Source organism: Saccopteryx leptura, chromosome 6 (assembly GCF_036850995.1).
Source record: "Saccopteryx leptura isolate mSacLep1 chromosome 6, mSacLep1_pri_phased_curated, whole genome shotgun sequence".
Classification (NCBI taxonomy): Eukaryota; Metazoa; Chordata; class Mammalia; order Chiroptera; family Emballonuridae; genus Saccopteryx; species Saccopteryx leptura.
In genome coordinates, this window is record NC_089508.1 from 55,532,192 (window position 1) to 55,545,857 (window position 13,666).

Sequence of the window (13,666 nt, forward strand, 5' to 3'; positions counted from 1 at the left end):
TTATTTATTCATTTTTAGAGAGGAGAGAGAGACAGAGAAAGAGAAGGGGGGAGGAGCTGGAAGCATCAACTCCCATATGTGCCTTGACCAGGCAAGCCCAGGGTTTTGAACCAGCGACCTCAGCATTTCCAGGTCGATGCTTTATCCACTGCGCCACCACAGGTCAGGCCGGTTCTGGTTTTTTAAGACCTTATTTGAAACCATTATCAAAGGACACAATCCATTAGGGAAACATGAATGATTGCCATGCTTTGTGTACTCTCTGAACTAGCTTACTGTTTTGTAAGTGAGAGACACCATATTACTTGTTAAGGTGAGATACGCAGTAAATGTTATGTGGTGGTCATTTCTGGTAATGGAAATAATAAATTCAGTGTTTTTAGTAAAATCTCTTAATATTACACCTTGATACCTGAGTTAATATTTTTTACATCACTGGTTGGCCCAATCACATTGCATCCTGAGCCACCATTTTGCAACCTCTGTTGCTCTTCCTTTTGTTCATGATGCAAATACCCCTTGGAAGAAGTAGGCTTTATGGCTTGACTGGTGGTGGTGCAGTGGCAGAGCATCAACCTGAGACGCTGAGGTCCTAGATTCATAACACCGAGGTTGCTGACTTGAATGCTGCTGACTTGAATGCAGGCTCATCCCGGCCTGAGTGCAAGCTCACCAGCTTGAGCACAGGGTCACTGGCTTGAGTGCAGGATCATTGACATGATCCCAAGGTCGCTTCTTGAGCCCAAAAGTCACTGGCTTGAAGCCCAAGGTTGCTAATTTGAGCAAGACATTACTGACTCGGCTTGAGCCCCTTGGTCAAAGACACATGAGAAGCAATCGATGAATAACTAAAGTGACAAAACTATGAGTTGATGTTTCTCATCTCTTTCCCTTCCTGTCTCTTTCTCTCTCTCACTCAATCTCTCTCGCCAATAAAATAAATAAATAAATAAATAAATAAATAAATAAATAAATAAATAAAAATAATCGGCTATATCTGGTATTATACTCTGTCATATCCAGAAGGAAGAGGAAGGTTAAGGGCAGGGAGAAAGGGGGGTAAGGAGGTATGGGTAGGTAGCACTAATGAAAAGAATATATCACAGAGGGGAGGTGGAAGTGCTAAAGATAAATCTAGTTTGCTCTTTGTGCTGGAGAATATTTGGACAGGCCTTACCTATCATATGTCTAAAACCTGCAGAGCAAATATGAAATTAGGCACCACGTGACAAAACCATCTGCGATAACAAGAGGTCCCAGTTTGTATATAGCAGCATGTACATTTCACAATGTTGGGTGCTAAAAATAAAAATTATAGTGAGCTAACTTTAAAAATTAAAGCACTCATTAAGAAGTAGAAGTTAGCATTTCCGTTTTTGAGGTTCGAAATGTATCATTTCCCCCAATTTGAAGAGTTAGGAAATTAGCTTAGAAGTACATAAAAAAGATGAAACTCGCCTTTAGCAAAGGAGAAGCAAGTTAATATTTTATTATTTTCTCAGTCAGGCTTATCCTTCTGAGAGCTGTCCTTCCCTCCTCCCCAGTGTTACACAGAAATATAAAATTTCCAAGAATGAATTGTACATCTTGAATCTATAAATTGTTTTAATTTCAATATATATTAAAATATAAAAATGAATTACAGGATGGATATAGGAAACCAACTGGAGCTCAGTGTGTTTATCAGCTGCGGGGACACATCACTCCTGTCCGCACCGTTGCCTTTAGTTCGGATGGGTTGGCCCTGGTGTCTGGTGGACTAGGTGGGCTCATGAACATTTGGTCTTTAAGGGTAAGAGTATAGATGTTATTTTTATCTTAAATGTTTGTTTCTACATTAACTTGCATATGGAAAGAATTAACCTAACCAATCCTAGGAATATTTTGTGTAATAATATCTTGAATACCAGAGAAACCTCTTTCAGAATCTACCACTCTTTAATTTTTCTTGTTGAAAATCATAGGCTCTAGAAAATTAGGTAGTAGCTGTACAATTGGACATCACCAAATTTAGCTGGATTTTAGAACGTTTTTGTAACTGTGACGTATAAATTCAAAGTGTAAATAATAACGAAGGTTAAGTAATATGTGCTTTTAAATATATTTCATTTCAGGATGGCTCTGTCTTGCAAACTGTTGTCATTGGCTCTGGAGCTATTCAGACCGCAGTTTGGATTCCAGATGTTGGGGTTGCTGCTTGTTCAAACAGATCAAAGGTAATTTGCAATTATATCAAATGATAAAAAGTATGAGCCTATAAAATAACATAGAAACCATAGTCCAAGTCCCACTTTACAGAGGAGAAAGCTGATATTCAGAGGGATTGTTACTTCCCCAAGATAATGCAGCTGTTTAGTGGTAGAAAGAAACTAGAACCCAGGTCTCCTGATTTATAATTTCATACTCTTTCTACTATACCCTAGATATCAGTGAAATGTTTGTTTAATCATTGAACGGCTTCATTTCCATTGGAAGTCATAAAGTGGATTTTGACTTTCTGCCATTTTTGAGATAGGACCAGATTGCCTCAAAAGAACTTTCCCTTAAAGAAGGACCATCCCAAAGATTTTTAACTTAAGTATACACAATATATTTTGGCTTCCAAATTTAATAACCTAGTAAGAAAAATACTAACTCCTTGCTGTGAAGTAATTCTGTGATATGACATTATCCCCTACACTATTGCCTTTTATATCTTTAACCCTTTGAGTAGTGAGTATTTTCATGCTTGCTGACCCCCAGAAGTGAGTTTTGTTTTTTCAAAAAATGAAATTAGTTCTAGTTTGTTTTATTAATTTAAAATCATGTTTGTTTAATAACCAATTTATAGAAACCAGAACATACATTTGCCTTTTTTTAATGTTGCCTTACACATTTTTAAAATAAAAATTTTTGTACAATCATACCTGGATGGTCAGTAGGCACGAGGACATACATGAATGTTCATACTACTCAAAGGATTAGTGTGCTGCTCTGGTTTACATTTTATGTGGTTAAATCATATTTGAATAGAGCTGCAAACCTGCATGAATATTCTACTGAAGTAACATATAGACTCAGACCCTAGGCCAGGGGTCCCCAAACTTTTTACACAGGGGGCCAGTTCACTGTCCCTCAGACTAATGGAGGCCGGACTATGAAAAAAAACTATGAACAATTCCTATGCACACTGCACATATCTTATTTTAAAGTAAAAAAACAAAATGGGAACAAATACAATATTTAAAATAAAGTACAAGTAAATTTAAATCAACAAACTGACCAGTATTTCAATGGGAACTATGGGCCTGCTTTTGGCTAATGAGATGGTCAATGTCTGGTTCCATATTTGTCACTGCTAGCCGTAACAAGTGCTATGATGCGCTTCCGGAGCTGTGACACGTGCATGCCGCATCACCGGAAGTAGTACTGTATATGAGCGATGCTGCGCTTTGTGGTGCCGCCACATACAGTACTCCAGGAGCACAGGATGCGGATACACAGGATGCATCTTGTGCTCCTCTCACTGACCACCAATGAAAGAGGTGCCCCTTCTGGAAGTGCGGCAGGGGCCGGATAAATGGCCTCAGGGGGCCTTAGTTTGGGGACCCCTGCCCTAGGCAGTAGTGGTCTATGTTAGAACAGTGTTGATTCTTTTGCAGCTGTGTCCCTCAGCAGGCAGAGTACTACTTCCTTTAGTACTCTGTGGTCATGGCAGACTTTTAAATTACACTAGACAGCTTGTCTTACAATTCTGTGTAATAGCAAATAATTGCTGTTATCTCTTTAAGAAGAATCAGCTAATCCAAAGTTTACAAATCTTACAGTTATTTCATAGTCACTTGTTTTTACTTAGACAAAATTTAGGATGTTTTGAAGTCCATAGGCATTAAAAGCACAGTCTAAAATGTCCAAAAGGCAAATGTGTTTAATGCAGTTATTGGAAGCATAATTTTCTCAGATATAAATGATAATAAATTTTTCTCTTTTCTCTTTTATTTAAACAAATTATGTGGCATGATTTATTTTCCATCAGGATGTTTTGGTTGTCAATTGTACAGCAGAATGGACTGCTGCCAATCATGTTTTAGCAACCTGCAGGACAGCATTGAAACAGCAGGGCATCCTGGGATTAAACACGGCTCCCTGCATGAGAGCATTTCTGGAGCGGCTGCCCATGATGCTGCAGGAGCAGTATGCCTATGAAAAGGTGATTGATTACACTCACTCCTATGGATATAGAGATACCTGGTGCTTTGGAATTCAAATTAAAGTTTTGAATTTATAGTGTTTCTGTCATTCTTCAGATTTATTGACTGCAAAACCTCTTAAAATACCTGTGCCTCAAGAGTATCATCTTCCGGCCCTGGCCGGTTGGCTCAGCGGTAGAGCGTCGGCCTGGTGTGCGGGGGGACCCGGGTTCGATTCTCGGCCAGGGCACACAGGAGAAGCGCCCATTTGCTTCTCCACCTCCCCCTCCTTCCTCTCTGTTTCTCTCTTCCCCTCCCGCAGCCAAGGCTCCATTGGAGCAAAGATGGCCCGGGCGCTGGGGATGGCTTCTTGGCCTCTGCCCCAGGCGCTAGAGTGGCTCTGGTCGCGGCAGAGCGACGCCCCGGAGGGGCAGAGCATCGCCCCTGGTGGGCGTGCCGGGTGGATCCCGGTCGGGCGCATGCGGGAGTCTGTCTGACTGTCTCTCCCCGTTTCCAGCTTCAGAAAAATACAAAAAAAAAAAAAAAAAGAGTATCATCTTCCCTTTTTGGACCCATACATCTATTTTTATGTGGTTTTGCCATCCCACTGTTGGGAGGTGGGAGTGGATATTGGTGTCAGTGAACATCCTCTCCACTTATCAAGTGAATCCTTGTGGAAAGTTGCGTGGAAGAGTTAAGGTTGAACTGAACAGGGGTACTGAATACTAGGATAAGGGATGATGAATTTGATCCTGTGGAGCCTGTCTTCCAGGCCTTACTAGTCACAGCATGCTGCCTCCTAAGTAGAGTTCTTTGGGTTTGGCTGTTTTGTTTTTTAGTTTAGTTTTTTTTTGGGGGGGGGATATCAAAATATATTAATATTATTTCACTGGTGCGTTTGCCTGGGTTTTATTTTCTGAATCACTCAGTCTCTCTCACGCTGGTTCTACTATGACTAGGAAGAGCCATGAAAGAAGAATTTTCACGGCTACCAGAGTTCTCTTGGTAAGGAGGAATGGTGAAAGGGAGCCAGTCTCCATAGTTTGGGTGTTACCTTTTTTTTTAATTCTAGAAAAAATATAATGAAAATATACTAAATACAAGGACATCCTAAATTGGATTCTGGAGGAGAAAAGGCATTAGTGGTAAAACCAAAGAAAGTTGTGTTATAGTTAGTATTCTAGTGTTAATTTCTTAGTTTTGATATATACACCATGATTTTTTAAGATGTTAACATTAGAGAAAATTGGATGAAGGGTTTATAGGAATTCTCTGTACTGTCTCTGCAACTCTTTGTATATCTACAATTATTTCAAAGTGCCTGACCTGTGGTGGCTCAGTGGATAAAGCATCGGCTTGGATTGCTGAAGTCACCAGTTCAAAACCTCAGGCTTGCCTGGTCAAGGCACATATGAGGATGCTTCCTGCTCCTCCTTAACACCTTTCTCCCTCTCTCTCTCCAAAATTAATAAATAAAACCTTTAAAAACAAATAAATAACTTATTTTATAAAGTAAAAAAGCTTTAGCAACAGTAAGCTTAAAAAAAATTTACTGGCTTTCAGATTGCAGTAGGTTACTTCAGAATATTTGACATAGGCTCTTCAACATAATGTCCTTGTGTTTTCTCTTAGCCTCATGTGGTTTGTGGTGACCAGCTTGTTCACAGCCCCTATATGCAGTGTCTGGCTTCCCTTGCTGTGGGACTTCATCTGGACCAGCTGTTGTGTAACCCTCCGGTGCCACCACACCACCAGAACTGTCTCCCTGACCCTGCATCCTGGAATCCGAACGAGTGGGCCTGGTTAGAATGTTTCTCCACCACCATAAAAGCTGCTGAAGCCCTGACCAATGGAGCACAGTTTCCAGAATCTTTTACTGTTCCTGATCTAGAGCCTGTTCCAGAGGATGAACTTGTATTCCTTATGGTGAGTGTAATGTGAGCTGCTGTTATTTGCCGCTGAGGTTGTATCATGGTTGTTTAGCATGTAGCAGGCACTCAGTAAATATTTGCTAGCTTGAATAGCTAGAAGCATGCCTTAGATAAATTTAAAGTATTTTGCTTTTAGATAGTCACTTTTGATTTGATGATAGGCCTCTATGATGATAGGTTTATTATATGAGAACCATGGAGCTCTTTAAACTTGATGGCTTTCAATGACATAGTCCCATATTTTTTCTTTCCTTTGTACAGGGTGGGGCAAATGTCTGTTTGCAGTTGTTTATATGGACTAAATTATAGTAATTAAATAATAATATAAGAACAAACAGTGTTTTGTGTACTTACAACTATAAACCCACTTTTACTCAACTCTATATATTTTAGCATCTTCTCCTAGTCATCTTGTGAGATTTAGTCCACATATAGATTCTAAATTACTTGTCACTTCAATCATGTTTTTAATCACTATAAAATAAAAATTATGGGGAAATGTTCTGATTGTATTTGAGAGTGTCTAGCTTTAGAAACTGTGGTATAGATGGTTCAGGCCAGCACTTGATCTAATAATAACTCCTTTACTTAGTTGAGTTTTATATATACAAACATTTGAATATATAGATATAGATACAACATAAAAGACTTACAAATTGAGGGGAATGATCTAAATATGGAATATTCTAATTAGGAAGTGTCCTCTGAGCATCCTGTTGGCCCCAAATCTGTCATTTTGTAGATGTGGAAACTGAAGCCCAGAAAGATGAAGTGACCTGCCCTAAGCTATAGCAAGTTCACAGGGTCACTGGCTCCTGCACATGACTTTGTACCTATGGATGCTCAGAAGTTAGCTTTGAATTCCCAAGTCAGTTGGGATAGTGATATAGTTGATAGTGGAAGTGTTTATAGTAAGGGGAAATAATAGCAATGTATAAAATCAAGTTTGGCATGATTATAAAACTGCTCTTAATTTCTTGTAATATTACCAATTTCTTTTTGGAAAGAAGACTTTGTTCAAGAAGATGTAGTTGTTAGTTAAGAACAGATAAATCTTGTTTAAGCAAGACTGATCCCTGATGTTTTCCCTGTATTGCAGGATAACAGTAAATGGATTAATGGCATGGATGAACAAATTATGTCTTGGGCAACTTCCAGACCTGAGGTCAGTAAAGATGAAGATAATTACATGGTTTTCTCAGTAAATCTTCTGATTCTAACTGCTAGTGTGTTTGTGCCCTGGGGTTTCCCGTAGAAGCTGGCACACACTTGGTATCCAGTACATGCTTGCTTGAGTGAATGAATGAATCTAATTTTGAGATAATTGTGTTTTTGTAGGACTGGCACCTGGGAGGTAAATGTGATGTCTACTTGTGGGGTGCTGGCAGGCATGGACAACTGGCAGAAGCTGGAAGAAATGTAATGGTACCTGCAGCAGCTCCCTCATTCTCACAGGCCCAGCAGGTAACTAACAGGGTCAAGAAATGGAGAAGAAACTTGGGAACTGACAATTCTGATTCCCAAGTAGTCAGCTGTCAGTAACTTACTGTGGGATAGTCTATTGTAAGGAATCACAAGAGAAAGTCATGTGCTAGCTTCCAAGTAAAAATTTTCTAAGGTTTTTACCAGTCTTCAGTTTTGCTAATAATATATTTCTAAAATTCTCTTGCTTTCCTGAGTTGTAGATTAACAATTTGATGCATTAGGTCTGACCAGTGTATATTTATAGATGTTAATAATGATAATCCTAATTATTGATTCTCTCTTTACATTTATAGTCTTACTGGGTCTTTAGCCAGATTTCATTGCACCCCTTCCCTCTTTTATTTTATTTTAAACACTATATTTATTTTAATCACTATAAAATTATGTACTGTATTTCCAAACCCTTCTTGAGTCAACTGCTTGCTCTTTTGTTCTCCTCTACCTGATTAATCCCCAGAATGCACTTTCTCATATCTATCCCTTCCAGTTTCTACCTCTTGCTGACCTCTAGCCCAGTCTTTAATAGTTCCCCATCACCCTTTTCTCTTTCTTCTCTGATCTGTTTTGTTGTTGATGTTATTATATGAGCTCCGCATAAGTAGCTGAAATCCATGTAGATACATAGTTAAAACTATCTTGAAGAGTTAAATGAGCCTCATACATGTTTTAGTTAAGTAAGCCATTTTATAGTAATCAAGGGCTAAAGGAACCCCATAGTCACATTAATCCTTCCCTTGTAGTGAAAAGATTAAAAAATTTGATAAAGGTATCTTAGGTATACATGGTATCATTTTAAATATTTGCATGATAAAGTTATATAATAAAGGATAATATATTTAGTTGTGTGTTTTTATATACCAGGTCATATGTGGTCAGAATTGTACCTTTGTCATCCAGGCCAATGGCACAGTGTTGGCTTGTGGGGAAGGAAGTTATGGCAGATTAGGACAAGGAAATTCAGATGACCTTCATGTGCTGACAGTTATTTCAGCCTTACAAGGTAAAATGATCCTCAATTAAAAGCTGGTCATAAATTATAGCCTGACTATAGGAATGTTTGTTTATGTTGGAACTCATCTCAGAACTTTGCTAGATGGTCATATACAGCTTTCACTTATACTGCAAATCTTGTTTAGGCATGTACAGCCTTAATTTTCATATCTTAATATTGTTTTGCAAGTTATTTATTATAGCAATCTTAGAATACATTGGTATAAATAACTTAAGACCCACTAAAGAATATAAAATTCTTTGAAATTGTAAAACTGTAATTAGGTAACTATTAATATCAGTAGCAATCATGCATGTGTTTCATTAAAATTAAAAATCAGTATATATGAATATATATTAAAGACTTTAAACTCTGTCAGAGTTCTGTGTGACTTGGGGAAAAATATACCTCTGAAGCAACCACTGCATGAGCCCCTGGCTTATTCCTTAAGTTCACTTTGACTGACTTTGAAGCCTACAAAAAGAGCAAACAGGGTTTAAATAAAAGCACACAAGTAACAAAGAATTGAGAACCAATTCCTGAGTAGCTCTGCGTTCTCTTCCTTGAGATCCAAGTGTGAAGAGCACAGTGAGAATGAAGGGCTGGCTGGGTTCCTGTCTGGTTCTACTACGTTCTGCCTCTAGGGCCTTGCACAAGTTACTAGACTTCTTGTGACTCGGTTTCCCCAATTGTAAAAATGGTTACGATAGTATCTGCCTCAGAGATTCTAAGTAAAACTAGAAAATGAGATTATTTATATGAAACATTCATAGGAATAGCTAGCATATAGTCTTTAATGACTGTAACTGCCCCTGTAACCCTCCTCTTTCTTGTCATGTTATTTTCTATGACTGCTTCTAAGTTGTTAGACTATTTATGCAAATTTGATGTAAAATTATGAAATTGTTTTTATTTCTGTAGTACTAATTGGGTGTGTTTCGATTCTGACAATTTTCTGTAGCAGCTGCAAGTAAAGAGGGCAGTTTTAACATACAGTGACTCTTACTGGGTTTTTTCTCTGTTCCAGGCTTTGTGGTGACTCAGCTGGTGACTTCCTGTGGTTCCGATGGGCACTCCATGGCCCTGACTGAGAGTGGTGAGGTCTTTAGCTGGGGAGATGGTGATTATGGCAAACTTGGCCATGGGAACAGCGACCGGCAGCGGCGACCCAGGCAGATTGAGGCCTTACAAGGAGAGGAAGTGGTGCAGGTCAGAAAGGACATAAATAAGGCTGGCTCTGAGTATAAACATACTAGTTGTTGAATCAAATTTAGGTAATGGGAAACAATAATAAAAATATATTATACAATCATAATAAGAGATCCACTGCTTTTTGTTGTTTAAATTCATTTTTGCGCTTGTCAGATGTTGGGCTTTGGTGTTAGAATGGACTTTTTTCCTGAGCCGGCTGTTTGGCCCAGGCTAGGGTACTGCTGGTCTTTGGAAGAAACATGATGAGTTTCTTGCCACACAGTTCTTACTACACTGATAAGAACTTTCAGCGTGTCATTATTGTTACAAAGGCTGAATTCATGTACGTTTTCTAGAAAATCGGTTAGTGATCTAAAATAATATTGTAAAATTGCATAGCACCTTTGAGTTTACAAAGTGTTTCATGTAGTCTAGGTCATTTGCACACAGGTGGAATGTAGCAACAGTTCTTCCAAGGTGTATGCTCTTTAGCTTGGTCTTCCTGAGCATGATGAAATAGATTGGACTTGAGGAGTGGGGCAGGAGGGCCATTTGGGCTGATAGAACATTCTGGTCTTAAAGATCCTGATTTGTCAGTGAAATTTATTACTATATTAATAACCAAAAATGCCTTATTTCTGTCTTTCTTAGCATCCAGTCTTAAGAAAATTTTTTCTCCTTGGTTCTGTCTGTAGATGTCTTGTGGCTTCAAGCACTCAGCAGTGGTAACTTCAGATGGCAAACTGTTTACCTTTGGGAACGGTGACTATGGTCGTCTGGGTCTTGGAAACACCTCTAACAAAAAACTTCCAGAAAGAGTGACCGCACTGGAGGGCTATCAGATTGGACAGGCATGGAATAAGTCAATGATATGTTCTGTCTGATCATAGTTTCTTATGTCCACTGTGTTCTCTTAGACACTGTCATTTCAGGAAGAAAAGAACAACCAGTCATATTTAACCTCATGTGCAGTTTGCTTGGCCTAATTGGTAGTTTTTCATTTTTTTCCTATGTGAAAATTCACATTTTAAGTCAGGATGTGCATTTTTTTTTTTAATTAATTTCCAAAGCTGGAAATGGGGAGAGACAGTCACACAGACTCCCCGCATGCGCCCGACCGGGATCCACCCGGCACACCCACCAGGGGGCGACGCTCTGCCCACCAGGGGGCGATGCTCTGCCCCTCCAGGGCGTCGCTCTGCCGCGACCAGAGCCACTCTAGCACCTGGGGCAGAGGCCAAGGAGCCATCCCCAATGCCCGGGCCATCTTTGCTCCAATGGAGCCTTGGCTGCAGGAGGGTGAGAGAGAGACGGGGGGGGGTGGGGTGGAGAAGCAAATGGGCACTTCCCTTATGTGTCCTGGCCGGGAATCGAACCCGGGTCCCCCGCACACCAGGCCGACGCTCCACCACTGAGCCAACCGGCCAGGGCCAGGATGTGCATATTTTAAAATCTCCTCCATAAAGTGCTAATAATAAAACCTTTAAACAGTACAGACTTTTGTGACTCCTGTCTAGTAGGCTGGGAGTAGATGGCTGAATGGCAACATCACTGATAGCTACTGCTCTTAAGCAGTAATTCAGTGTAATCAAGTTCCCTGTCCCGTAATCATTGAGACTTACTCTTAATAAGGAGATAAAATACTTTTATCTTTTTCTATATTATACCTTAGACTTCCTGTTACGAATAAGTACTTCTGAATCAGATATACATTTCCCTTATCTTTTGTGCTCTCTGATTCTGAGTTAGCTCAGATATTTGAAGGATTTCACTTTGAAGAAAAAAGTTCTTTTGTTTGTGAATATTAGGAATTATTTTTCTTTCTTTTCTTTTTTATTTTTTTTTTAAATATGTAGAAAGCCCTGAAACCAATAAAATTCTTTGGAAAACATGACCAAGTTTTCCATAGAAGTGATGGAAGGGGTTCCAGATATGGGTATGTGTTTTAGGTATTATGATTTGCTTACTGAACACCCTGCTGTTTCTCCAGGTGGCTTGTGGCTTAAACCACACTTTGGCAGTATCAGCAGATGGCTCCATGGTGTGGGCTTTTGGAGATGGTGACTATGGAAAACTAGGCTTAGGAAATTCCACTGCAAAATCTTCACCTCAGGTCAGTATTATCTTTAGTGTAGTGTTTCAGACAATACTTTTTGTCTATGTCAGTACCTCTTTTTAATTGGAAATGACTTAAATTTAACATTTTTGGTCATTCATAATGAAGTGTAGAAGCTTTGGTTGCTTATTCTTAAATGTTCTGTGTTCTAGATTTTGACTTTAAATAAGCCACTAATAGCTAAAATGGATGTAAAAATTCTGTAAGGATAAGTGTCTGTCTGTACATGGGCTGAACACTATAGGGACTACTTCGTTGTGAAGAAGAAATAATATAAACATATCTCCAGAGTATCTTATGGAAGGAATCATGAACAATCCTTTGTAACCCTCTACTTACAGCTGCCATTTCAGTGTATAATTACCACTGAATTATACCAGATATGCAACTCTGTTTAAAAAATAATAGAAAGGGGCCTGACCTATGGTGGCACAGTGGATAAGGCATTGACCTGGAACGCTGAGGTCGCCAGTTCAAAACCCTGCACTTGTCTGGTCAGTGCACACTTGGGAGTTGATGCTTCCTGCTCCTCCTCCCTTTCTCTCTCTCTCTCTCTCTCTCTCTCTCTCTCCTCTCTAAAATAAATAAATAAAAATAAAGTTAAAATAATAATAATAAAAAGGAAATTTGCATGAACAAATAAATTAGAAGCTCTTATTTACATTATAGAAGATTCTTTGGCTCTGCAAAAGACCTATGCAATTCCTTCTTTCTTTTCTTTTTCTCTTTTTAAAAAATTTTTTTCTTTCCTTTCCTTTTCTTTCCTGTTCCTTTCCTTTTTTCTTCTTTTCGAAGTGAGAGGAAATAGACAGACTCCTGCATACTTCCCAATCAGGATCCACCCAGCAACTTCCATCTGGGATCAATGCTCTGCTAATAGCAACAGAGCTATTTTTAGTGCCTGAGGCGTAGGCTCCATGGAGCCATCCTCAGTGCCCATGGCCGACTTGCTTGAACCAATCCAGCCATGGCTGGGGGGGTGGGGCGGGAGAAACAGAAAGAGATAGAGAGAAGGGTGAAGGGGAGCGTGGAGAAGCAGATGGTTGCTTCTCCTGTGTGCCCTGACCAAAGTCAAACCTGGGACATTCACACACGGGGCCGATGCTCTACCACTGAGCCAAACAGCCAGGGCCTTATGAAATTCTTTTTTAGCAAGAGAGACAAGAAGGGAGAGATGAGAAGCATCACTTCTTTATTGTGGCCCCTTAGTTGTTCACTGATTTCTTTCTTAAATCTGTCATGCCTAGGTGGCTCTAGCCAAGCTAATGACCTCTTGCTCAAGCCAGCGACCTTTGGGCTCAAGCCAGCGAACATGGGGTCATATCTATGATCCCACACTCAAGCTGGTGACCCGATGCTCAAGCTAGCAACCTTGGGATTTCGAACCTGGGTCCTCTGCATCCCAGGCTGATGCTCTATCCACTGTGCCACTGCCTGGTCAGGCCCTATGCAATTCTATTATGTAGGTTTTTCTGACCCATTTAACAGGCAGCATGATTTACAGATAATCAGTTTATATTCAACTCCATATTCACCGTCACCTATAGCCTTTGACATCCTGAAAGTTGGACAGGATTCAGCTAGGGATTCACAAAACCAGGAAGTCCTCTCTGGGAAACATTGAAAGCAGTTCCTGTTACCTCTGAAAATAGAAAAAATCTGACTGGGGACGGCCTGTGGCATTACATGGTCTTGCAGTCGTCTTTAAAAGGCAACAGGAAAAAAAATAAATAAAAATAAATAAATAAAAGGCAACAGGGTTTTCTTTGTTTCTGTTATCGGG

General features: G+C 39.6%; 1 protein-coding gene across 9 annotated transcripts in view; it reads left to right on the top strand.

Moving 5' to 3' along the window:
* HERC1 (HECT and RLD domain containing E3 ubiquitin protein ligase family member 1) overlaps positions 1–13,666 on the top strand; it is a 235,796-nt gene that overhangs the window by 196,604 nt on the left and 25,526 nt on the right. For all 9 annotated transcript variants that reach the window (XM_066341955.1, XM_066341963.1, XM_066341959.1 and 6 more), the window contains exons 58-67: positions 1,646–1,792; positions 2,115–2,216; positions 4,016–4,189; positions 5,802–6,095; positions 7,200–7,265; positions 7,439–7,564; positions 8,447–8,585; positions 9,604–9,785; positions 10,463–10,618; positions 11,758–11,880. In XM_066341955.1, coding sequence (XP_066198052.1) covers positions 1,646–1,792; positions 2,115–2,216; positions 4,016–4,189; positions 5,802–6,095; positions 7,200–7,265; positions 7,439–7,564; positions 8,447–8,585; positions 9,604–9,785; positions 10,463–10,618; positions 11,758–11,880 — 1,509 coding nt within the window. The remainder of the gene's footprint in view (positions 1–1,645; positions 1,793–2,114; positions 2,217–4,015; positions 4,190–5,801; positions 6,096–7,199; positions 7,266–7,438; positions 7,565–8,446; positions 8,586–9,603; positions 9,786–10,462; positions 10,619–11,757; positions 11,881–13,666) is intronic.